This window comes from Lissotriton vulgaris, unplaced genomic scaffold, assembly GCF_964263255.1.
Source record: "Lissotriton vulgaris unplaced genomic scaffold, aLisVul1.2 SCAFFOLD_705, whole genome shotgun sequence".
Lineage (NCBI taxonomy): Eukaryota > Metazoa > Chordata > Amphibia > Caudata > Salamandridae > Lissotriton > Lissotriton vulgaris.
This window is the reverse complement of record NW_028247191.1, coordinates 458,418-485,839: the sequence shown is the minus strand read 5'-3', so window position 1 is coordinate 485,839 and position 27,422 is coordinate 458,418. Positions and strand designations below refer to the sequence as shown.

The following is a 27,422-nucleotide window of genomic DNA, read 5'->3' as shown; positions in this document are numbered from 1 at the left end:
TAAACAGAGGGCGGATTTTTTTTTATTGACTTCTCCAGAGTTGGTGCCGAGAGCCATTGTGGTTTTCCTCACGTCGTCCACCCCCAGTGCGCTCTGGGACGCTTCTCTCCAGACGGTGGCTCCAGGCTGTTCTGCCCAGCAGACTATGAGGGCCAGGGCTCTCCTACGGAATACAGATGAGACAGCCATCTCCGTGCGCGACCCATGGGCACCGATCGCAGGAGCGCCCGCCGACAACAAACGTACCGTGTTTGGGATTTGAAAGCAGATAGGCAACTGCTCTGGGATTATATTGCATTGTAATTGCATTTATATAATGCTTGATACCCCTAACGAAGCGATGAAGCGCTTTTTCGGCTAGTAATAGGCTACCCCGGAACCCAAAAAGCATTAGTCTTGAATTAGTATCGGGAAATATGAAATTAATTTGAGCGGTGGACATGTTAGTCTGTTATTTGGATTGAAAAGGATAGTGGAAGGATAGAGGAGGGAAGGGTTTGCATTTATATAGCGCTTAGTACCCCTGACGAGGCCTCGAAGTGCTTTTTCGGCGAGTAGCAGGCTACTCTGGAACCCTAAAAGGATTAGTGGGGACATTTGTATAGGGGAATGTGAAAGTAATTTGAGAGGTGGACATGCATGTTTGTTATTTGTATTGAAAAAAGATAGTGGAGCGATAGAAGAGGGAAGGATTTTAGTGGGAAACAGCCTTTACAACGAAGGCTAAACAACACAATTGGCTGAAAAAACAGATGCCTTTACAACGAAAAAGACTTCACAATGGATGCTTTTTACCATGTAAATTGTGGTAAGATTAAGTATTTTGCAGGTAAGTAGAAAACATTTAAATAAATAAATATATACATACACACAGAGATATAGAATATATACATGTGTGTATACATATATATGGATTTTAAAATAAATATATGTACACATTTATATGTGTGTGTGTATTTTTATCATTTTTAGGATTTCGAATGCAAGTGGGATTTTGGGTGGTAGGGTGATTTTTAGGGTTTAAGGTTGTTATGGGTTTTTGAATGGAAAGGATTTTTTTTGTTTTTTTGGTGGGTATGGGTTTTTGGGTGGAAAGGGAATTTTAAGTGTTTAGGTTGGGTACGGGTTTTTGGGTGGCAGGGTAATATTTAAGGTTTAGGGTGGGCATGGGTTTTTGGGGGGCAAGGGAATTTTTAGGGCTTAGGGTGGGTTTGGATTATTTGGTGGCATGGAAACTTTTGGAGTTTAGGGTGGGTATGGGATTTTGGGTGGCAAGGGATTTTTTGTGTTTAGGGTGGGTATGGATTTTGGGGGTGGTAAGGGAATTTTTTAGTTTTTAGGGTTGGTATGGGTTTTTGAGTGGCAAGAGAATTTTAGGGTATAGGGTGGGTATAGGATTGTGGGTGGTAGGGGAATTTTTAGGGTTTATGTTGGGCATGGGGTTTTAGATAGCAAGGGGATTTTAGGGTTTAGGGTGGGTATGGGTTTTTGGCTGGCAAGGGATTTTTTATGGATAATGCTTGCTATGGGTTTCTGGGTAGCAAGGACATTTTTAGGGTTTAGGGTGGTATGGGTTTTTGGGTGTCAATGGAATTTTTAGGGTGGGTATGGATGTTTGGGTGGGAAGATAACCTTTAGCATTTTGGGTGTGCATGGGTTTTTCAGAGGCAAGGGAATTTAAAGGTTTAGGGTGGGCATAGGTTTTTTGGGTGGTAAATGAATTTTAGGGTTTAGATTGGGTGTAGATTTTTGGGTGGCAGTGGAGTTTTTAGGGTTTAAGTTCGGTATAGGTTTTGGGTGGCAAGGGAATTTGTAGGGTGTAGGGTGGGAATGGATTTTGGGGCGGTAAGGGAATTTCTAGGGTTTTGGATGACTATGGATTTTTGGGTGGTAAGGGACTTTTTAGGGTTTAGGGTGGGTATGGATGTTTGGGTGGCAAAACAATCTTTAGGGTTTAGGGTGTGTATGGGTTTTTGAGAGGAAGGGATTTTTAAGGTTTAAGGTGGGTATAGGGTTTTGAGTGGTAAAGGAATTTTAAGGTTTAGATTAGGTATAGGTTTTTGGGTGGCAAGGTAATTTTTTGGGTAAAGGGTGAGTGTGTATTTTTCGGTGGAAAGGGAATTTCTTGGGTTTCGGGTGGGCATGGGTTTCTGGGTGGCAAGGGAATTTTCAGGGTTTAGGGTGGGCATGGATTTGTGGTGGTTAGGGAATTTTTAGGGGTGAGGAGGAGTATGGATTTTTGGTGGTAAGAGCATTGCTAGGGTTTAGGGTGGGTATGGGTTTTTGAGTGGCTGGGTAATTTTTAGGGTTTAGAGTGGGTATGGAATTTTGGGAAGTAAGGGAAGTTTTAGGGTTTAGAGTGCGTATGGGATTTTGGGTGGTAATGATATGTTTAGAGATTAGGGTGGGTATGGAATTTTGGGAAGTAAGGGAATTTTTAGGGTTTTGAGTGGGTATGTTTTTTTTGGGTGGTAAGGGAGTTTTTAGGGTTTGTGGTGCTTTGGGGTTTTGGGTGGCAAAATATTTTAGGGTTTAGGGTGGGTATGGTTTTTTGGGTGGCAAGGGGATTTTGAGGTTTAAGGTGGATATAGGTTTTTGCGTGGTAGGGGAATTTTAAGAGTTTAGGTTGGGTATATGTTTTAGGTGGCAAGGGAAAGTTTAGGGTGGATATGGGCTTTTGCGTGGCAAGGGAATTCTTAGCATTTATGGTGGGTATGGGTTTTTGAGTGGCAAGGGCATTTTTAGGGTTCAGGGTGTGTATGGATTTTAGGGTGGTAAGGGAATTTTTATGGTTTAGGATAACTATGGATTGACTGGTAAGGGAATTTTTAGGGTTTAGGGTGGGTATGGGTTTTTGAGTGGCAAGAGACTTTTTAGGGTTTAGGGTGCGTATGGATGTTTGGGTGAGAAGAAAATGTTTAGGGTGTCTATGGGTTTTTGAGAGGCAATCTTCAGGCAAATAATTTATTTAATGCTGTTTTATATATGTGTGTGTGTGTGTAAAAGACGTACATTTTCGTGGTGAAGGCATCTGTGGTAAAGGCATATCCATTGCAAAAAAAATGGCTGTAAAAGTCTTTCGTTGTAATGTCATTTTCGTTGTAAAAACAGCGTTGTAAAGCCATTCGTTATAATAGCTTTTGTTGTTTCGCCATGCAGCTGGTTTTATGAGATCGCTGCCAGTGGATAGTCAATAACACAGATAAACTAATGAATGCATAAATAAAATACCTTACTGGTAGAAAGTTGTTGTCTAATTCAGGGCCGTTCCCATATTTTTTGTATTGCTATAGAGATAGCTACTGCACTTTGCATCAATTTCATGGAGGTTCTTAAACTCTAGAAATTTGTTGGCCAACCTGGATGCTGCTGTGTGTTTAGGGAGACTTTCACTGACATAGCAGAGGGGTATTTTAAGCTTAGAACTCGGTACTAGGTCAGAAAGCATGGACTGTTTGACAGCACTGTGATCATGTGTGACACCTTTTGCCAGTCTAGACTTTTTAGCCAACAGCTCATTGCACTCTGCGGCGTCACAACAATCTGTCCTTAATACACAGCAGAAAGAGGACCAAATAAGTAATCCAGCAGCACTCTTCTCCTGGAGAAGTAGGTTGGGTGTGCAAATCCTCTAACTAATAAAACCACTTAGGATGAAAGTGTACTTGGGTAGAATGACTGCAGGTGTTTGTTTAATGAATAAGGGATAATGACCACCATTACTTTCACAGCTCAGTAATGCATAAAGTTGCATTATCAACATTACCATGATGGTAAGATTGAGCCATAAAGACTTGCCTTACCGTAGACTGCTAAAAAATCCTTGCGAGTCAGTATATGTGTTGCCTCTGTTTTAAAAATGGTCACATTTGCCTACTCTCTCCCTGTATTAAAGGTTACAACAACAGAGACAAACACAAATGATATAAACAAGGAAACTAAAGATATAAAACAGATAAAACTAAATGACACTGGCACAATAACGACTCTTCAACCCCATTGATGTAATGGTATATGATGATAAGTTCATGTGAGATAATATTGTCAGTTTGTCTTCTTTTTGTCCGTTGAGTCTCTACGACGAACCACATACAGGCCATAAAAGACACTCCAAGTCTATGTATACACCAATGTATCTACATGACTATTAAAAAACATATGCCGTTTTAGAGAGTGTGACCATAGGGAAGTTCCCCCTCTTTACGACTAAGAAGATATTTAAAACCGATGTTAGGGTAAGTTGACATGATTGGAAAGGGTTTACACATGTTTCAATACATTTACTGTGTCTGTTACAGTTTGCTTTCCATACAGTACATAATATGTATTTGTAAAGCGCACGTTCACCCGTAGGCATCTTGGCGCTGAATAACAGATGTTTATTGTTACTCACAGTACTCATTTTATCGACCTCATATGGATGAAAGGCTGAGTGGATTTGAACCTGTAACCATGAGGTCAAACACAGGCCCCTGCAGTGGACACATATATCCACTGAGCCACCAGACCCAGACCACATACCACACCCTAGAATTTCACTGTGTGCGTTTGCTGTGAACATTTAGTGGAATTGAATGCTTTGAACATTTTTATAGTTTAACAACCCCTTACATCATAGGTTCAGGTATATACCCCAAAAATCGGGTACAAAAGCCTTATGTCTCTGCACTATATGTATGCATGACTTTGAATGCATTGTAGGAATGGATTTGCCCAGCCCTGACAAAGGCCACTGGTTCAAAGGAGCACATAGATGGCCGAAACATGGAGGTAAAATCATAGTTATTATACAATACATTGGTTTCAATGGGCATCCTATAATCGTTTTAATTCATACCTGGGGTTCCCACTAAATAAGAGATTATTTTCAGGTTTACATTGGGGTATTATTGACATATCGTGATCCCTGCAATTATTCCACCAAACTATATTTTGAACACCCACAGAAAGGTGAGTCCATCTAAGTGGCTTTTATCTACCTTGATGGGAAGAGGACACCAATAATGAAGCATTCCACATACATTTGTGAAAGAGGGGTCCTTTTTCCAATACTGTTAAATATTTCTGATGTTTTAGAGGATTAATAACATAGTTTCCCAATAACCTTTGCACTCTGTGAGATAATGAAAAACAACCTGTAAGATTGAGATAAAGGGGAAAGGAGTGTATGGTAGTGGATGAAAGAGGCATGAAGTGAGTCAAGACTAGGTAGTTTTGGTATTCATCATCTCCTGCAACGGGCTTGTGAAAAAACTTTGGACCCCTGCACTTATTCTTTTACAAAGTAGCACGGCAAATGACATTGCCACTTCCACTTGCCACTGGTGTGGACATCTTTTTGCTTAGGGACATCAGAATTCAGAATTGGGTGCATTTATCAGTCCCCTTATTTTGACCACTTGCTCCCAAACCAGAATTTCCTAGGTAATAAGAAATTCTACCTGAGCCAGAATGCATCTGCAGCAGAACACAGCTTACACCCAATAAAACTACCTCCCCATCTCCCTGTGCACAGATTAAGATGAGTCTGCTTGTCCTTCTCTGTCAACTAATCCCACTTTAATATTTCAGAGGTTGTTAAAGAAGAATGACTCAAAAAAGATACATTTGATACAGTCTAGTATTCTTTTCAATATAAACACTTGGCATTTACAATGGCCATTGGTATAAGCTGGGAAGCCTTCAATATAGCGTTATTTTGTTTTGTATTTGATCATTTCATTGCATGCAATGTACATATGACTATCAGAAGCCGGTCGAGCATGGAATTTTTTTTTACAGTGTTGTAAAGATACATTAACGAGAAGACTAGCCTGGAAAGATCTTGAAAGAGCTAGTATTCTTAAGGACTCCAAGAGCTTTTGAGAAGTCATATAGCGCCCCCTTTTTTCAAATGATGTAAGGAGTATGGATTCGATAACACCGGAGGAAGTTTTGGAATCCCATTTCTTAAACATATTCAACCCAAATGGTGTCTCACCACAAGAGCAGAGAGGTGAAATCGCAATTAACTTACAAACTGCACACCAACTTCGCTCTTTTCTGACTTTAAGTGAGGTTGAGAAGGTTTTGGCAAAGGGTATTTCCAGAAAAGCCCCAGGCCCTGATGGGGTGCCCTTGGACTTGTTTACAAGCAATCCTCAATTATGGGCACCCCTGATGGTTAATTTTTTTGAAGCAGTAATAGTTGGTCGTATTCCATCATCATGGAAAGAGGCAGTAGTAGTGCCCATATACATAAAAGGCAACAGAAATGACCCTGTATGCTACAGGCCTATTTCTTTAATCAACACCACATACAAAATCCTGAGAGGGTAATTCTTGAATGCCTGGAGTCATGGGCTGATGCCGCTGGACTCATATCTAATATATAACATGGCTTCAGGATGGGGATGGGAACAAATGTGCAGTGCTTCAACTTGTCCCTGATTATGGGTAAGTACATGAAGGCCGTGGTGGGGGGCTCGATCCACCTGGCCTTCATGAACTTATCCAGTGCTTTCAATACAGTAAATCGGGGAAAGTTGTGAACGCTAATGGAAAAAATGGGCTTTAAGGAAGATCTTATTACATTGCTGCGCAGGTTGCATGCGTCCACCACTGTTGCCATCCACTATGGTCCTGGGGGAGAGAAGATTAGGCCCATTCTTTCTACAGAGGGGGTACGCCAAGGCTATATACTGACCCCTTTTTTATTCCTATTATGTACCAATGGTTTGGAGTCATTTTTGTTAGAGCAGCAATTAGATTTTCCAATCATAGGAGGAAAACCAGTTCCCTTGTTGTCATATGCTCATGACACGGTCTTGATGGCTTTAACGGCCAATAGCCTCCAAAAAGCCCTGAACGCTTTTTCTGACTTTATGATGACATTAGACCTTTAAGTAAATTTTAGTGAATCTTTTATCATGGTATGTGGTCCTAACCAAACAAAAACAATAACATTTGTTGTGGAGAAAAAGATCATTGATAAGGTGCCCAATGTTACTTATTTAGGGAATGTTTTTAATAACAACCTGAATAGGGACAATCTGATTGTGGCCAGGGTCCAACACACTAGTAGAATAGTAGGGGGCTGTTCCGCTTCGCTTGCAAGCTGGGACATAAGCCGGTAGCAGAAATGTTAACCCTATATAAATCAAAATGCCTGTCAGTAGCCACCTACGAGGCGGGAGTACGGGGACATCTTAAAAGCAGCCAGATACAAATTCTGGAGAATACATTTTTTAAAAGATTATTGATGATTGATTGGTGATGGGGCTGGATTTTGTGGAAGATAGAATTAATATCACACCATCGATCCTATGGGGAAACATTTGGACCTCAGACGACTTATTATTCTCTAGGAGTATTCTTAGAGACTGTATGCACCTTGACAAGTCTCTAGCTATCCCCTGGCTTCATTACGTTAAAGATACTATTAACAAGATTGGCTTGGGGCACTATTATGATAAGTCCAATTGTATTCAACCGAACATGAAATTGATTATAAAAAACGCATATTATGCTGAATTAAGTACGTCTAATTGGGATCGTGGAAAATTAAATAGTGTAGCTGAATCCCCAAGTCATCAGCAATTGTATTTGTCTTTTACTATGCATGTACAATCCCGTTTCCTCATGACCAGATTTTGTCCTCGCACAATGCACTTTCTTGTGGCTTTACCCAAACAGGCAAGTTAGTGTGAGAGACTGACTCCTTGTCCTTGTAATAATTCAGCCCAACAGAGAACTATGCACTTTATGTTATTTTGTACACTTTACGAAGATCCGAGGGCACGTTTTATTAAGCCAGTTTTTAAGGAAATCCGTCCCTGTTCTTATCAGGAGGGATTTCGTTACTTACGATCATTATCTACTGCTGCTATTTGTAGTGCTGTGCTTACCTTCATTAGAGTTGCTTTATCAATTAGGAAATGGTATGAATTGTAAAAGAAAGTAAGGTTTTACGTAATTTTGCAATATATTTGACATTAACATGCTGGAGAAGGATAGGATGTTTTAATTTTTTAACATAGAACTTGTGCTGGGGGAGCAAGAGCCATGGAGGAGTAGGTGCTTTTTAAGTTAGGCAAATTGTACCTTGTTTTAAAATGTTAAACCTTGAGTCACTATATGTATTCGGTGTTTAATCTTTGTATAAGTCCTCTTATGAATGCTTGATTTTTATAGGTATGTATGTTAAACATCGGAGAAAGTTATTTGACTTGATACATTAACGTGTTTTAATTATTCACACATACACCAAATATATGCCGATGTGCCGAGTGTAATATGCTACTTATTACCATTGATGAGAGTGCAGAGAAGCCATGCTTTCATGGGAAGTGGCCCTCATGTCAATCATAATGCCCCTCACCCAAAATTGGTAATAAATAGCATACATCTCTCAGCACATCAACACAGATGGCTTACGCCATGCGGTTTGGTTCATGTTCATAGAAAAATTCCCAGGACCAAACCCCAGTCTCCCCAAATAATGGAACCTGGATATACTGAAACATATAACAAGTGGTTCCATTGGTCTCAATCAAGATTACCCATGAGCTTGAAATACTTAGTCATCTACAAAAATCACAATTTATTATTCTTACAACAAGGTGGTAGAAAATTAATCTATAAAGTACAGAAGGCGCAGTGCTCATAAGTGTAATGCTGAGACAATTAAAATATAATACATAGATCCATTGTGGGAATCTACAATTTAAAATTTTCAGTCCAGCATAAATACTGTTCAGGAATAAAAACTATTTCATATTAGATGATCCCCACTCCAGTGTCAACGTTTCTACCCACAAACTAATTTCAGTGGGTCTCCTTAGGACAAAAATCCATCTGACAAACCACCTCTCTGCTGTGTATATTTTGCCCTTGTAGAGATCTCAGTCAGGCTCAACAACGTTTCCTGCTTATGGGGTAAGTTCTCGCCATAGGCACCAAATCAATTGGACGCAGTAACAGACCAGTCTCACATCCGCTCATTTGAGTCCTTCTGTATGTGTTGTTTACCCTGCATTTGCTCAAACAACTTGGCTGGGTTTTGGAGGCATTCACTTAACATTGCTCCCTAGGCCATGCATCAAAGTCTAAGGAAACATGCAACATTGTTTGCCCTGAACTCAAGCAAATAAGAAAATTGATCTCCAATTACTCACATTGTCTCATCATTCTGGAACTCAATCTTCCCCATCAACTCTTGGTAGTCCTCTCCTGCCTTCGCGGTACCTTCAATGGTCTTGAAGGGTATGGCCACTCTCCCTCGAGCACCTGATGTCCTCAGCACCTTGACCCTCATGACTCCGATACTCTCACTGACATGTGTTGACTCCTTCTCAAAGGTGAAGATGCCAGCATGGTCATCGTCAAAGATCGTGACAGTTGCAGTCTTGGCAGTTCCCAAGCAAGCCTTAGGTGGAGCCTCACTAGGGTCCAGGCCATGGTCAACCCATAGGACCCTTACATTGCTCAAATGGACATAGAAGTACTCATCCTCTTCAAAGATATCATCATCAATGATGCCAATTGTGATATCCTTCTGGGTTTCACCTGCCTTAAAGACCAGGGTGCCCTCCGCAAACTCGTAATCTGAGCCAGCATTAGCCGTACCATCCTCTGTTTTGTAGTTTACTTTGACCGTGTTGTTGAGATCACCACCTTTGCGGACGATGGAAATCACCAGTGAACCACAGTTCTCAAAGCACTGATATTGAGATGGCTCAAAGAAGACTTTGGTGACCCGGTCATCCTCATCTGGGCGGACCTCTTGCATGCTGATGGCTTTACGAGCTTGGTCAGCAGCATGCTTCTTTAGGATATTCCCTGCTCCAATCATCATGCGGGTTGCTTGAATGCGGTAGAAAGCACGGCTCTTCTGCTGCTGAACTAAAACTTGATAGTTAGCCATTTCTATAAGTTGCTCCATGTCTTTCTCAGGATACTTCTGTTTCATGTCCTTGAAGTTCCGAGCCATATCTCTCCTGGCCTCATCTTCTTGATCTTTGCTTTCTTCTGGGATAGTAAGCATTCCATCAAGGGCCTCCTTGTGGGAGTTATCCATTTCAATGTCCATCTTCGGATACTGGCCCTCAACCTGTGTCTCGATTATAAGACCTCTGTGCTTGTCTGCCCGATATTTCTTGTGGACATATTTGTAGAAGAGGAGTCGCCGGTCAGCGATCCAGGACTGCACCACACAGATGGGGAAGAAAAGGAATGTCAGGAGGCCCTCCCATACCTCAACTTCTCCAGGAGAAAACCATGCCAAGATCAGATAAAGCCAGATATAAGCGAAGATGCTCCAGGTTGCAGTCACAAAAAAGACTCTTAGATGCTTGATTTTTCGGGTCTCCCCTTCAGGGACCACATATACACAAATGGCGATGATAACAAACATGTTGAAAGCAGCACTTCCCACGATGGTACTAGGACCCATATCCCCTGCTTCAAAATTGTGCCCCACTATTTCGATGATGGATAAGAGAATCTCTGGTGCAGAGGAGCCTAGTGCCATCAGGGTTAGGTTGGATACTGTCTCATTCCATATTCGAATGGTGGTCGTGCTGGTTTCACCATTGGGTTTCTTGATGGTGATCTCCTTCTCCTGAGAAGTGATGACCTCAATGGAGGCCATAAATCGGTCAGCAATGATGGACATTCCCAGGAACATGTAGATCAAGGCCACAAAGTACACAATGGCCCGAGCCACTTTATCCCCCACAGATGGGTTCTGAGGTAGCCACATGGGAAGGATCACCCCTTCTTGGCACTCCGTCGCCTCTTCACAGGAGGATGCTGTTGAGTTTTTCCCATCCACACCCTCCACAGCCTCCATTTTAGCCGTATGAACATGAAGGAAGACTAGGAAAAGCAGAGCAGCAGGATGCCAGAATGCGGAGCGGTAAGAGAGGGACGCCATGTTGCCTGAAAGAAAAGAGCAAAAACATTCTAGTGAAAAGACAAATTAGATGTTTGCCTGACATAACTACAACACGTAAACATAATCCTCAAGCTAACTCCAGTTAGGTAACACTAGTCGACACTTGACTTGACCAATGTCAGATTATAATGGTGATGTTAGGAACAGAAAACTGTGATGAGATTTTCACTGCCTCACTTTTACATTTAAGTCTTGTCTGGCAGACAATGTCAACTCAAATACAGGAAAGATTTACCTTAAAGCTCTGATGTAAAATATGGAAATTATTTCTAAGTGGATGTATGGTGTTGTTTTACTTGCTCACTTGATACCTCTGTTTCAAGATAGGGGGGTCTCAAAGAGGTGTGGCACAGCGGCCAGAGTGGCTGATTCCGGAGAACGGGGCTCACAGTTTGATCGCTGGCGGCAGCTCAGCTCATCCTCATGTGGCTCTGGACAATAGCTCACTTAATCTCCCCAACGGCAAGCAGCACCTTGAAACCGTAAGGGGTGATCTGTTCACGCTTTACAAATATGGATCACTCTAAACTTGGCCCAAAAAACTTAATCCACAAGAATTGAGCAATTCTGCAGAAAAGCTGTTTGCCACATAATTTTAGATTTACCACATGTCACATGATCCAAGATGTCCTGCACAATTTTCAGATTTCGGCAAAAATGCATATTTGCAGGCCTTTTGCAAATGTTAATTGGTAACCATTTAGCAGTTGATTGCTCTATCCAAGTGTTAAACACCAATGACTAGATATTTTTCCCAGCTAGTATTAATTTAATGTGTGTTAAAATTACAAAATAGCAAAATATCACTGCCACAGCGAACTAATTCCAATCGCAGTGAGCATTGGGCTACAAGGACCCAACCAGAACTGGGAACCAAAACCGGCCCTGGAAAACTGCTTGGCCGGCCCCCACGGGGCCACCGGTCCTAGTTGTTTGCTAGGGCCTGCTTCGGACAATTTTGTTACAGGGAGCCGAAATTGGCGGCTCCGGATAACAAAATCGGGCCAAAACCAGCCCCCACCCTGGTGGCCCATCGGGGAAATGCCCAGTGCCCACTATTACCAGTCTTGCCTGTACCCGACCTGTTGTTACAGGACAACTACTGTCTCGGCAAATGATTCACTTTAAGATTAATTCGAATATGAAGGAAGTCATCTTGGACTTGTGTTGGATATGCTTGCCCTAAACTCCGAATTTGGAACTCATTCTAAAACCACTAGTTGAAGGTAAGTAACGTTTCAGACATAAGGACAACTCTGCCACCCCGTAAGAGTAGAGATGCTGAAGTCCAAAATTAGTAAAAATCCCAAAGAAGTTTTGCAGTGTTTTGGAGTATATGAAATTATATTAATTCTCTGGAACCTGCATGCTGTCACCAGCTTTCCAGACTTATGCTTACCTGTATTCATGATGGCTGTGCTCACAAGCCGTAGCAGTTGTAGCTACAGACAGACCCGCGAATTATGTGCCAGGACGGTATTATGTGGTATCTCAGTGTGGTAATGAGTATATCACTGTTCTCCTCTGGTTTTACTGTCAGTGTTGGATGGGACCCTGCTGAACATCAGCGAAGAGGGCCAGAGACAATGATTTGAGGTCTTTGAGGTGCAAGCAAACACACTGAGAGCAAGACCTTGGTTCTTGTATAGGTGACAAGTTTTGTTTGAAATGGAGCCACTTAAAACCTCAGGTCTCAGCCGCACAACATAAGCAACATCATTTAAATAAGATTAGAGCATTGGAATGTTGAGAGCCTTATTGAAGACAATGGAGTGCTCCGGGCTTCTAATGGCCAGTAGAAGGGTGTAGCACCAACATTCCAATGTTTGTTCACAACAAGAGCTGTGAAAAAAGGCCTCATTGAGCCCGAGGGGATTTCAATCTCCTGTGAGGCCTTTGTTTTACAAATTAGAACATTCTGCCTTCTAGGGTCAGAATGTTTTAACAGCCTTAGGGCCCTCCGTAGCGGGCTCTACTGATCATTAAAGGCCTACTCCCTTGTTAATGGCCCTCACCTTCGGCTCGGGCCTTTAACGCTGGAGTGGCCTTTAATAGTCTATAGATCCCGCTATGTCGGGCTCTAAGGCTGTATTAAATCACATACTAGTTTGAGTCTAAACCTTCACCTCCAGTGGAAACTGAATACTTCCATTTTGTTCTATTTACTGCAGGGAGTTGACATTATGTATATGCTGATCTTCTTCCAGGAGCCACAGCACCACCAAACCGCCAACAATGGTTTATTTCCTAGATTATTTTGAAATTTGCATCTCAACAGAGAAATAACTAATAACAATCCCACACTGTAAAATACATGAGGTAATTTATTGTTCTCTTTATCCTTTGCCAGTGAACCGTTTCCCCACGTATCTGCCTTAATAATGCACACAGTCTTTTAAGGTTTCACAATGACAGGAACATACAAATAGCTGAAATACATCAACTCCTGGGGCTTAAAATATGATGGAACTTGCAACAAGATATTGTCTGTTTATTGCTTTGACTAATGCATTGTTGTATGATGAATGTAATGTGCTGGGCTTGTCCTGAAGAAGCCTTGCTTATAAAAAAATAATGAAGCGGAAACACTGTCGACGTGTAATGATTATGAATCTTGTGGACATGTTGTGAATAATTAACACGTAGGCTGTCTACTAATGTATTAGAACCCGGAATCTGTGATGTAATGCAAGTTGTGCGTTAAAGATCATTTGTGGTTAAAGTGATCTATGTTACGCTGTTATAATGGTTTAATCTTAGTACCTTGTGCTACTGTCTTGCTTTTGAACAAAATACAATTAAATACAGTCCCAATGAGGACATAAGGATGTGATTTCAAAAGTTATAATGGGGTCACCTACAATGATTTGTTTTTTGGGACCAGTGCGTCAGTGCAAATCGGACGGGCTACCGCACTGTCAAACTCATGGTTTTCCCACCACAGTTGGAGGGATGTTGGTCAATGTATATCAATGTAGGTCTCAAACAGTCAAGATGATCCCCAGGCAGGAAGCATGACCTCCCCTTAAGTCATAGGTATTTGTGTTTTGTTATTCAGCAAGGTATGTTTCTGAAAAACAAATTAGTTTGCGAGTTGGGCCAACAGAATGTCTGCCATGGGAGCAGAGGCCATGGCCGCCAATGATCTTGCAAGCTGGTGGGTTGAATGCAGACTCTAAATGACTTTTTTTATTTCAAATCTTCATGCATCTATAAAGGGAGGGACAGTGGAAGTTTCTACGGGGGTGCTCCAGGCAGCAACAGATTTGTAAATACCCAAATTAAGAGATGGAATTGTAGGGGGAGGAAACAGGAATAATTTGCTCTTTGAGGCAGTGAGGGAGCATCCGCATACACAGGTACTTGAAATAGTAAATTGTTCTTTCTCAAATTTTAGGCCTCACTCATTCTCTACAAAGGACAATTTTTCCAGTCGTATGATGGGTTCTGATTGATGGTTAAAATAATTTCTTAACTGCCAGTGCCCACGATTCATGTCATTTGCTTTATTTACATCCAAAGTTTTTGGCACTCTGAATCCATATTAACCTGCATTGAGTGGCTTCCTGAAGCTCCATTTGTCTGCAAAATGTTCGCCTCCTTTGGAGAATGTTGCAGAATTTCTAACAGACTACCCTCCTGGTTGTCTTGGGGCAACCACCAAAAGGTTCTTTGCATATTGGCCTTCCTCTTGCATTTGAGAATCATGATTTTTTTCCTGTGACCTTCAGCGTGGTTCAGGTCCCTAGTAAAATGGGCTACTGGAGGCATTGTGTGGTCACTTGGAGTGGTCCCTGCCACTACTCCTTCATGACACTCAGGCTAGCCTCTGTGATAAAATAAATGACCACATCCTTGGTTAAGCTGGTCTGCCCAGCTCCTAATGACCATGCCCTTATAACATCCTGGCTGGACTACGGTAATGTTCTCTATCTGGGTGCTAACAAGGCAGTGACAAGACGACTGCAGCTGGTACAAAACTCCGCTGCAAGACTACTGTGCAAAATTCCCCAAACCGCTCACATCTCCGGACATCTACGCGACCTACATTGGCTCAGGGTAGAGAGTTGTATCAAATTCAAATCCCTGAGCTACATGTTTAAAATCAAAATGGGCACCGCTCCACTATACCTACAATCCCTGGTACGCCTCTACACTCCTTCTCGCCACCTATGTTCGTCATCCCACGGAAACTTTACTGTACCTAGAATCAAACTCACCAGGATGGGTGGTAGATCTTTCTCATACCTAGGTCCAACACTCTGGAACTCTCTCCCCCTGGATATCCGCAAAGAAACCAGCGACATACGCTTTTGTAGAGCCCTTAAGACCTGGCTATTCAACCAATAACTCTGTTCATTGTATTAAACTTTATGTTACCAGCCCTTTGCCCGTCCAGCGCCGGGAAACCCTTTTTTGGGTAGCTGCCGCGCTCTATAAGCTTAATAAATAAATAAATAAATAATGACGACCCAAGGCTGAAAGTCGTAGGAGGGTGTAAAAGTGTTTCTTGGTGAAACGTGTACGTTTTGATGGTTTCTGTACCAGAACTCCAAAACTCTAGGAGCAGAGCCCCCAAGTCTACAACCAACCAATGGGTAGTGAATGAATTATAGAAACATCTTTAGGTACAGACTCTTTACTCCTGTGGCTGACTTTTCACTATTTGCTTCAGTGGGTCTCATTCATGACCACTAAAATAAAAAAAAATCAGCAGGAGAAGCTGCCAGTCTCTGGTGTCCATGGTCCATTGACCAACAGCACAGACTAGTCCTCTAGATGAATGACTGTCCCAGAGACTGAGGGCCATTTAAAGTTGTGAAGAAATAGGGCATCCCACAAAAATGGTTTATCTCCCCATCACCAGTTTCAGGCATGCTCTACCCCTTTTCGAGGGTTTTATAATATTGTTCAAAAAAATATTGAGTTTGGATACTATTGTAGCAGAAATATTGCCAAAATATCATGTGGGTGAGTATATGTTATAAGTGAGGATTTACTATTAGTAACCCTGCATCTACATACCATATATATATATCTATATATATATATACCAAAGAGAAGTGACCCGTTTGCTGAAGTCCGGGGCCCGTTGACAGATGGCGAGCAAAACACCGAGCGGATCACTCGATAATCAATGCCTCACAGCAATCCTTCACAGGAAAGCTCGGACTCAGGATAAAGTTCACCGCAGTTTATTCAAGCAAAGTGTGGTATACTGGGACCGATGATGGGGTCACTTGTCAGTACATCCCATTTGTCAGCTAGTATTTTAGAGATTTCATTGGATTTACTGCTGAAGGTGAATATTGCCCTTAATGTACCTTCAGAACCCTGGTTGTTTATTTGAGTGTTAGTGTTGTCCTTCGGATTAAATAATGAATCTCGCTCTACACTCAAGACTCTTTCTTTTGCTTTATTAAGTACCCATTCGGGGTAACCCCTCTCTCTGAATCTGGACATCATGATGTCCATCTCATTGTCAAAGGCAGGAACGGTACTACAGTTTCTTTTCGTCCTCAGCAGCTCGCCATAGGGAATGCTCCACTTGAGGGTATCCGGATGGCTGCTGAGGGCGTGAAGAAGAGTATTACCAGCTGTAGTCTTTCTGTACAGGCTAGTGGTCAGGACATGTTGTTCAGGTGTTATTCGAAGATCTAGAAACTCTATTGTAGTACCACTAATCTGACTCGTCAATCTGATGTTTAGATTATTGGTGTTCAGGATGTTAATGAATTCCTTAGCCATGGTTTCACCACCTGTCCAAATAACGAACAAGTCATCGATATATCTGAGCCACACTTTTACTTTTGAAAAATACAAGGTACACAAAAGCATGACTGGTCCCCCGGGGAGACCAATTGTATCATCCAGGGGTAGCTGTTGGGAAAATACCTCCAGGTATGTGGATTTTTTCCTACAGCCGCTGGTACAAAACTTACCCTCGTACCTAAGGGATTCCGGCAACTTTCTACAGAAAATTAATAACATGCCCTGGAACCCCAACTGGCTATTTATGACCCTAGATGTTAACAGCCTCTATACTTGTATTCCCCACCAACAAGGCATCGAGGCATGCAGACATTTTCTAAAAGCACGTTCCATTTCCTATCTTCTCCATACTGAAATGCTTCTTGATATGGCGTACTTATACCTTACCAAGAATTTCTTTCTCTTCAATGATACTGTTTACCATCAGCTACTGGGCACCGCGATGGGGACTTGTTTTGTGCCCAGTTTTGCTTGCCTTTACTTGGGACTGTGGGAGGAGAAAGTGGTCCACCAATCCCAAGCATACCTCACCAAAATTGTTAGTTGGCTCCGCTACATAGACGATATTTTTATTGTCTGGAGCGGAAGCCAACAAGAGGCATTGGATTTTGTTAAAGACCTTAACACTAATGACTTTAATCTTAGCTTCACATGTCACATCAATCCAGCAGTCATTGAATTCTTAGATGTTAGGGTTGAAAACAAAAATAAAGTTTTGACTACGACTCTATTTAGAAAAAGTACAGCGGGCAACAGCTTGCTGCACGCCTCAAGTTGCCACCCTACCAATCTCATTAATTCTATTCCAGTGGGAGAATTTCTGAGAGCTAAACGCAATTGCTCCAATGAAATTGATTACAACAGAGAAACAATTTTAATGAGCGAACTCTTCAAAGAACGAGGCTACAGTCGTAAATGCATATCCAGTGCCCTTGCTAAGGTAAAAGAAAGAGAAAGAACAAGTCTACTCAAACCCAAAGAGAAGGAATGCCAACCCACACCTGGTACTATCAGTAGATTTATAACTGATTACCATTGTGACTCTAGGGAAGTGAGGAAAGCACTGAACAAATACTGGAATATACTCAAATTAGACAAAGACTTAGCTCCTGAAATCTCAGAACATCCCCAGCTAACTTTCAGAAGACCTAAATCCCTCAAAGACCTTCTCTGTTCTACTCTTTTAACCAAAACTGTGAAACAGAGAAACCCGGTGCAAGGTTTTTACATTTGTGGCAGGTGCAACTCGCAACAGTAAAAACACAAAAGAAGTCCAACTGTCCAAAGATACCAACAAGTTCAAAATTACTAAGCATGTAACATGTCTGACTGATCATGTTATATATGCGCTGAAATGCCCCTGCCAGTCATACTATATTGGCAGTACTAAACATCCTGCCAAGAAAAGAGTGCTCAAATACATGCGGGCTATAATAAATGGGGACAAGCAATATCCCATTGCGAGACACTTTGCAGCACTTTGCAGCACATCACAAAGGAAATGCCAACATGCTGTCCTTTTGTGTGCTTGAGACAGTTCCCGTTAGGGAAAGAGGGGGAGATCGCATTAAGGAGATGAGGAGACTTGAGTCAAGACTCACCATCAAGTACAGGACAACCCAACCCAATGGCCATAATTAACACGAGGAACTTAATGTGCATCTGGGTTAGTAATCTCGATTGACTGTGTGTATATACCTGCCGTTTTTTAACAAATACTGTTTTAATCACTGAATTTTACCACATGTATTACAGTCACTGATTGCATATTTTTTTATTTTCTGGTTTACAGAGTTTGTTGGTGACCACATATGGGAATCTGTTCGACCTTTATGAGCACCAGTGTACATAAGAACTGTATGATTGGACTACCCATAATTTGGGAATCTTTGGTGATTTCATTGATGCCCACTGGGGCTTTATACAAATTGATTGGTGTAGTTAACCATGAATATGGACACCCCTCAGTATGTCCTGGTACTGTGCAACACTGAATGTTTAAATTTACCTAACTATTATTATTGAAATTCCTTTTTCCGGTTGAACTTCTTCTGGTTGAACCCTGATAGTGTACAAAATTGTGCCCACTCGGGCTTAACAGCTATTTGATCATGTGTAACATATTTACTTTTTTTGTATACTTTCCACATGAGGAATCATGCATTTATTTTGCACACAGTATCCGATATACCCTGCCAGCGTTGTATTAAGTTGGCGAGCTTCCTTTTGTAAGGTTGGAAGTTAACTTTATTTTCGGGTGAAGTAGAATTGCAATTTGCGTGTTATTTAACGTTTTGCAGTATAATTGTATTTAACATCAAATTATGTTGCCTGGTGAGCATGTTATTTACTCGAACTCAGCCCGCAGGTATACCAACTAGTCTGTTTTCCATTGGTATGACTAGAATACCATGTGACTGTATATATTGTGCACTTCCTGGTTGGTTCTGTCTCGTGAAAAAGCAGGTTTCACCTGCGAAACGCGGCGAGAAAGCCATTGAAAATAAAACACGCTTTGCATCTCTAAGTGGCCCGGATCTCTTTTCTTGACTGGAGAAGTTTTTGGTTGTATAGATTGGGATTCGCTATCCCATCCGAGACCCGCCTTTGAAAGCGGCAGGGATCCACAGCGACTCTTTTGGTTGGATATATATATATATATATATATATATATATATCACGCTCAAAAATCCTTTCCCTTGAAGAAAGGAAACAGCATTCCGGCAGTGGCAGATCACAGTGATTTATTCAGCAACAAAACAAACGTTTCGGCGTTAGCCTTCCTCGGTGTATATATATATATGTATATATATATATACACACATATCTATCTATACTAATATAATAAAGAGAGAGACCAAACCTTTGAGGCGGGTAATCTCAGGAACCACAGCACCAATCACAACACCCAATACAGCGTTGGAAAGGGCAGTTGCAGCAGAAGGACATAGGCTATCCAGACGCCCACCATATACATTAAAAAGGTAAAAGAGCTGTGCCAGCAAAGTAGTCCCTTGTGGGCCTGTCTGCGTTGTGCTGTGGGCGTGTGTTGGGGGCGTGACAAACGGTGGGGGCGTATGGTACGTTCCGCCCTTCATGCCATGTCTCATATCATGTGCTAATCCCACCCTGCTCCCTTTAAATACCCCTGCACCCCATAATCATAACCCACCCTTACTCCTTAAAATACCCCAACACCCTTAAACAATAACCCATCTTAACCCTATAAATATACCCTTTACCCCAAAGCCCAAACCTATCCCTAAACCCTAAAAATACCCCTGTACCCCAAAACCCAAACCTAGCCCTGAACCCTATAAATACCCCTGTACCTCAAAGCCCAAACCTACCCCTGAACCCTAAAAATAACCCCTGTACCCCAAAACCCAAACCTACCCCTGAATCCTAAAAATACCCCTGTACCCCAAAACCCAAACCTAGCCCTGAACCCTAAAAATAACCCTGTACCCTAACACCCAAACCTACCCCTGAACCCTAAAATACCCCTGTACCCCAAAACCCAAACCTAGCCCTGAACCCGAAAAATACCCCTGTACCCCAAAACCCAAACCTAGCCCTGAACCCTTAAAATACCCCTGTACCCCAAAACCCAAACCTACCCCTGAACCCTAAAAATACCCCTATACCCCAAAACCCAAACCTAGCCCTGAATTCTAAAAATACCCCTGTACCCCAAAACCCATACCTATCCCTAAAACTACCCCTGCACCCCATAACCCAAAACTATATCTGAACCCTTAAAATACCCAAACACCCCAAAACATATACCTCAGTACCCCAAAACATATACCCCTATACCCATACTTACCTTATCCAAACATTTAAAAAAAACATGCTTTTACCATTCATGCATTTACAACGAATTTCGTTGTAAATGTATGCGTGGTAAAAGCTTATAGAATGTAATGCCATGCGTTATAATGGCTTTGCGGAGTCATGGTACTTTCGTAATGAAAGTATGCGGAGTGATGGTATGTGGAAATAAAGTTGCGGAATAATGGATGTTTACCCTCCCCGGTAAGTACATTGGTGGCACGGCGGCCCACATCTCCAGCAACATACTCTTATTTTTTCACCACCCATTTGAAAAATGCACAGGTCTCTCTCACTGATGGCCAGCACCGACATACACTTTTAGACACACCTCCCCCCACAAGTTCTAGAATTGCGAACTTTAAAGCTGGGGAGCTACGTTCGAATCTCGGCATCAGCTCAACATCCTGTGATTCCAGGCAAATCGCTTTGTCTCCCCGTGCCTACCTCAAATGAATGTGTTTTTCTGTAATGTAAATTGTGCTCATGCCATATTGTTGAGTTCGCGCTATATAATATTGCAAGGAAAAATAAAGTAGGGAAACTCGAGTTCACACACTACTGAAAGCGCACTCTTAAGTGCATCAGCAGTGCACTGTGAATCGGAGCGTTTCACAGGCTTGTCACAGATAAGAAATGCTATCAAAACGAAATTCTACGAAACAATATACTACTAGCCGGCAGCAATTCATACCCGGACAACGTCGGGACGGGCTGCTAATATATATATATATATATATATATATATATATATATATATATATATATATATATATATATATATATATATATATATATATTACATTGATTTGGAGATAATCTGGACCTAAAAAGTCTATTATAGGTATTAGCAGCCCCATTACCTTTGTGACCATTATAAAAATGGGGTAACCCAAAACGGTTGTTGGACCTGGGTAATCGATATTATTAGAAAAAACAATGGTCCAAACCGGGATTAATCATTAGCTCAATAAATCATATGCTCACAGTTGTTCATTTTTCATGACTAGATGAGTATTTGAATTAATCTACTCTGTAGACCTAATCAGTAAAATTTGTTCAACGAAAAAGCAACCACCTGGAAAAACTTTGTTTATTCCAAAAAAGGAGTTTTTAATAAATTACTCCAGCACAGCGAAAAATAAATATATACGTTTGTACATCTTCAAAAACAAACGGTAAAAAGGGGAGCAACCTGCGTCTAAAAGGGGGTGCCAGAAAAAGAAGAAAAGAAGTGATTTGAAGAAAAAAGGGTGTAAGCCTCAACAGAAAAGTGACATAGGATTAGGGTAAATTGAAAAAACAAAGCTGCAGAAAATTCAGCTGATTATACAATAAGGCCACTGATTGCTTATTACATTTTTGTCATTTATAGTCTCAACTGGCATGTATAATGATTGTAAAAAGTGGTCCTATTTGTTTATGAAAAGAAGCGTCGTAAGGTTGCTCCCCTTTTTACCGTTTGTTTTTGAAGATGTACAAATGTATATATTTATTTTTCGCTGTGCTGGAGTAATTTATTAAAAACTCCTTTTTTGAAATAAACAAAGTTTTTCCAGGTGGTTGCTTTTTCGTTGAACAAATTTTACTGATTAGGTCTACAGAGTAGATTAATTCAAATACTCATCTAGTCATGAAAAATGAACAACTGTGAGCATATGATTTATTGAGCTAATGATTAATCCCGGTTTGGACCATTGTTTTTTCCATTACCTTTGTGAGTATAAAACATTCATTTATTTTTTAACTACGAAAACCTGTACACTGTTTATTTACTTTTTGCAAGCGGTTTTTATTTAGTCGTGCCACCACTTTTTCCTGGTATTAGTGTCTTGCCCTGCAAAGAGAATAATGGCTTCTTTGAAAGCTGCAGTTTCTCTTTGCGAAGGATTAAAGAAAACGGATTTTGAAGAAGATTGGACTGGGTGCTTGCTAAACCCAGGTCACTGTTCCTGCTCCTCGAAAGCTGCCTTTAATGCTCACGAACACATCATCCCAGCCCTCAGGGAGAGCGACACGCGCCAGGCAGATTTAAAGATCAAGCGGCAAAACTCTTCCACTCACGCAATGTTTACATGCCATCCATCAGCCCTAGAAATAAGCAGAAAACAACGGGGTCTCACACATGTGACCTTTGAGCCTAGCTCACCAGAAATAACCTCCGATTTCATTTAGACGTGGGCACTCAAGCAAGTGACCTATGGGTATTTCCATTGTTTAGTTTAAATAGTGAAGCACCTACAAAAATCACCACAAATACATAACTTCCGGCTATACCAACCAACCAGCAAGTGAGTGCTTCCACACCATCAGATGAAAAGGCCAAAAAGAGTGAGAAATAAGAAAGGGGTTAAGATTCACCCGTTGAATACATGAGGAACATAACCACCAATACATAAGGGAGGACTGTGTTACCAATAACTATTACTAAGGGGCACTCGGGAAATAGGAATATGAAAGAATCATCCATATTAAGCTTTTCCTGGAATTTGGGACCCTTGAGAGAAATTATACCTCATACCAAACTTTCTTTTTCACAAGCAAGAGAACCCATTTCCCGTTATTCAGGTGCACAGGAAATGGCATCATTGGATTTTCCATCATACATCTGCCCAGGAAGTGATGTCACTGGCGTTCTAGTGATCTGCCCGCACAGGAAAGTGACATCACTGGTCCCCCGCTTAAACTGTCTTTACTGAAGCATGGCAATGCATTGGATGCATACAGCAGGTGTGCCACTGGCGTGCCAAAGTCAAGCCCATCTGTGCCTCGCCAGTGCACAGCGGCAAGACCCTTGGTCCTCCCCAACCACCGCCCCCTTATTGCTTCTATGTCGTGAACCTCCAGGGTCTAAAAGCCAGTTGCATCTCCAAGCAATGCACTGCGCTTCGCCGACCAACACTAAAAGTGCGTTCTCCTGCGCCACCTGCCATTTTATTTGCACTCTCCCTCCCCCACATCCACCTCACTCCCCCACGCACCTCACACACCCAACACACTCAGTACACACAACCTCACACAGCTGAGCCACAACACAACACACCTCTCTGTGTCCTGCATACTCCTCAACACTTGCTCTTGCGGGAAAACATACAACCAAAATGTGGGATCTGCTACATGACAGCTAACCTGACCTGCTCTTCCTGACCGAAACCTAGCTGGAGAAGTGTGGCTCAATGGTTAGAGCGGCAGACCCTGAAGCAGAGGTCTAGCCCGGGACCAGGGTTCAATTCCCTGCCTCGGCGGGTCTTGGGCTCAATTTCCTCGGACCTGTTAATTCTCGCCTCAGTGCCTATTCTAATCATGGGTCCCACTCTGCAACTCTGGGAAATAGCTTGCTTAATCTCCACAACGGCCCCCACAACGCTAAGGATGCCTGGCCTCCACCTTGGGGGTGCCCAGGAGTGGACGCCTCACAGGGAAAGCCAGGATGGGTTCCACAGCGGTATTCGTACAAGCGCCTTGAGACCCTTGCGGGTGAGTAGTGCGCTATACAAGTATCAATTTACAATTTTTACAATTTACGACTCCCTCATCGGCCCCCGTCATTGCCATTGCAGTCCTCTTCAGATACAAGATCACAAGCCAGGACAAACAGACCAGGAGTCAGAATCGCTATCATTTTCAAGAATGCATCCAATGCTCCACCTCCTCGGAAAGCACCACAAGCAATATGGAACACTTGATCAGCACCCCCAACTACACCCTGAGCTGCAACTAGTCTACCACCCTCCCTGGACACGTGCCAACTTCGGCAGCACCATTGGGGACTTTGTTGCCCCGCTGATCCTCAACTCTAGTGCCGCCTTCCTCCCCACCTGGAGGGCCTAACCGATCCCAAGATGACCAACCTCCTTAAGTACCTGTCCAAGCTGAGACTCACCAAGCAAAAGGAAGGCCCCACTCACACCCGGACACTTTCTTTACCAGCTTAAGCAACATTACAGCAAACAATCCCACACTGATTGCCTGGTCCGATCACACCCTCATCAATTTCAGTATGCCTAACTCACAACACCGCAGAAACACTATCACCAAACCTTCATAACAGGACTGGAACAAGATCTCAAAAGCATCCTGGTCTTCGGAACTCCTATACCGCCGGCCTTGACACTAGAGCAAACTCCCCAAATCTATCTCCAACTTCAACGGCTGGATCACCACCTGTGCAAATACCTTGGCTCCTCTCAAAGCCAACAAAGCTGTGAGAACTAGATAATAGGTAGTGCAGGACTAACATATTGTGGCAGATTCAGGTACCTCTGCACAATAGGTTGGTCCTGCACATCACGTTCCTTTATCAAAAATTATCAAGGTACTGAGACCAGGCAGCTGGAGCTTAACTTGTGTATTTATATTGGGGGGGGGGGTGTCTGCTTTGCTCTTTTCCGAGCATTCAGCAAAGCCAAATATACAGAGTTTCTGGTTCATCCCAACAAACAATGCAATGTGATTTCTAAATCATGTTCTATTCATACCAACTGCGTTACCTCTTCAAGGCTTTTAGTGTTGAGGTTAAATCTGCTGTATTGCTAGGTTGAGCCCTGTATGCCATGCTTAACTGGTACAGGACTGACTACTCAACTTTCCCAATCCAGTATAGCTGCAACCAGGGCCCACAGAATGAGAACTGGGCCTTTGAGAAACATGGTGCACAAGGCTACAAGGACATAAAGGCATTTGGATATAGGAACAGTTACAATACAGTTGGATACCCAAAAAGGACTAAAGTTCCCTAACCCCATATCTAAAGAAAAGAACAGGGCAATCTATTAGTACAACAGCTCGAAGTTCTGCCAAAGAATGTCTGCACAATGGCTCATTGGCAACTTACAGCACCCTTCCATCACCAACAAAATCATTCACCAGTGCACACAATATGAAGTAACCATTCTATGCAGTCCTGTGAGGCTCCAAGCAATAGACTACACGTCCATAGCCCACTGTAGGTAGGTAGAGGGTAGGAACCCCTCACGCCACTATGACACATCCTGCAGAGGAAACCTAAACACACAGGTTTTGACAGTAGGTTCACAAAGACCACAGCAGCACAAATAATTTGATTGCTCAGCGTGTTAACTAATGTGGCCAGGGAATGGACACGGGCACCGTCCCATCCCCCTCTTATGCAGAGCCCTTTCCTTGCATAAACCTATAACCACAGACAACCTCTGCACTAAAGCGCTATGGTATCAGGTAATTGTTGAGTGGGCGCCAAACAAAAACTAGGTTGTATTACATTACAGATGTATATGTGTAAATAACTGGAGGCAGAAAGAGTTATTGGGTGCCTTAACAGCCAGCTAATTGCTTGTTTGAGCTGAGTTGTGTGTCCTTCATATGTGCTCTAGTAAGATGCTGGTTATGTGGTGGGCAGTATCGTAAGCATATTGACAACCAACTATAGAGGATATATCTACAGTGTTTTTTGCTATACAGAGTTCTGCCATTGTGGTCTGTTGGAGGCTTTATTGTCTTGAGTGGACCGTGAAAGCTTTTCAAGGCATATTTAAGTCGCGGGGTGGCAAAGGCACGGGCGGCAATGTGCCAAGCTACGCCACTGGTGTTGGGGTCTTCTGGGATCCAGTGGTGGCCGGTGTGTTGACAGAGTGGCGAGGCGTGGGGGGAGGACAGACAAGACAAATTAAAAAAACACTTTAAAAAAAATACCTGCCACATCACGCCTCTCTCTTGTGCAGGCTGAGGCTCCAGAGTGTCCTGCAGGCTAAAAGCCGCATCAGTATTGGCTTGAGTGTCGATAATTTGCACTCCAAGTTAGACCTGGAGGCTGTGCCTGCTCTCTCCAACCCAGCAACGCAGCTCAGGTTCGAGAGAGCTTCAGTGCACATGATGGTTTGATGCGCACTGAATAGCAGCGCAACCACTCCTGCACCAGCCTATCATCACCCTGGCCCCGACCCCAAACCTCGGCTTCAAGAGAAAAAATAAAACGATAATAAACAAGGCTTATTATCGTTTTATTTTTCATTTTTTTGTCTGCTGGCAGGTGGCGAGACGCTCCTCCACCACAGAGGAGGAGCCGCCGCTGCTGGGATCTGTTTTAAATGTCTGGTGTAATATTCTGTTCCAAGGTTCTGCTGGACTAACCTATTGAACATCAAAACACAAAAATGAGTGATGACCTTAAAAAAGGTAAATAGTTTAAATCGCTGTTACTATATTAACCCCTTCAGTGCTGTGAACGTCCAACGGTCGTCACGTGCACTACCTCCCCAGTGCTGCGCACGACCATTGGACGTCCATTCAGCACTAGATCCAATGGACAGCGCAGCATTGGGGAGGGATATTTGCGCCGCATCAGAGGGGTTAAGTAACAGTTTTGAATGCCAGAGAAGGCAAGGAACCACCGTGTGTAGGGCTACCTGGGAGCTTGATGTCATTGAAAAGTGTTGCAGTGAAGGGGATGCTCGGTTTAACGATTTGAGAGTAAGTGGGTGGGTGGAACACAACATTCTCCTGTCACTCGTTTTCACCTGATTACACGCTGATGTAGCAACACAGAGCGCAATGGCAGCACAGACATGCAACTCTGAAATAAATTCCACATAAACCACACTGATTAAAGCCAACATTTTAGAACAGGAAAGTGGGAGATGTAAAAAAAAAATAAACACTGCAAACTCAACACTGGCAACCAAGTACAAACTATAGTAGTGTGGTACGTTTGCTGTCTTGTCAGGGATATGAAGCGTTATAGAAACACAGCTGTAATAAATGGAGCTCACGCACTCAGCGTGGGCCATCTTTAGAGCTGGTGGCACCAGTGTGACAATCATTTTTGGCACCCCGGCCTACACACCATAACTGCCTCCTCAAATTCTCTCACTATCACTGGGCAAAAGTGTCCCTCATCTGTCAA

At 42.5% G+C, this 27,422-nt stretch overlaps 1 protein-coding gene across 2 annotated transcripts in view; it reads right to left on the bottom strand.

The window, feature by feature from the left end:
* The window catches only part of LOC147665606 (sodium/calcium exchanger 1-like), a 459,980-nt gene that overhangs the window by 375,153 nt on the left and 57,405 nt on the right, over positions 1-27,422 (bottom strand). For both annotated transcript variants that reach the window (XM_086949653.1, XM_086949654.1), the window contains exon 2: positions 9,156-10,920. In XM_086949653.1, coding sequence (XP_086805779.1) covers positions 9,156-10,915 — 1,760 coding nt within the window. In that variant the 5' untranslated portion in view covers positions 10,916-10,920. The remainder of the gene's footprint in view (positions 1-9,155; positions 10,921-27,422) is intronic.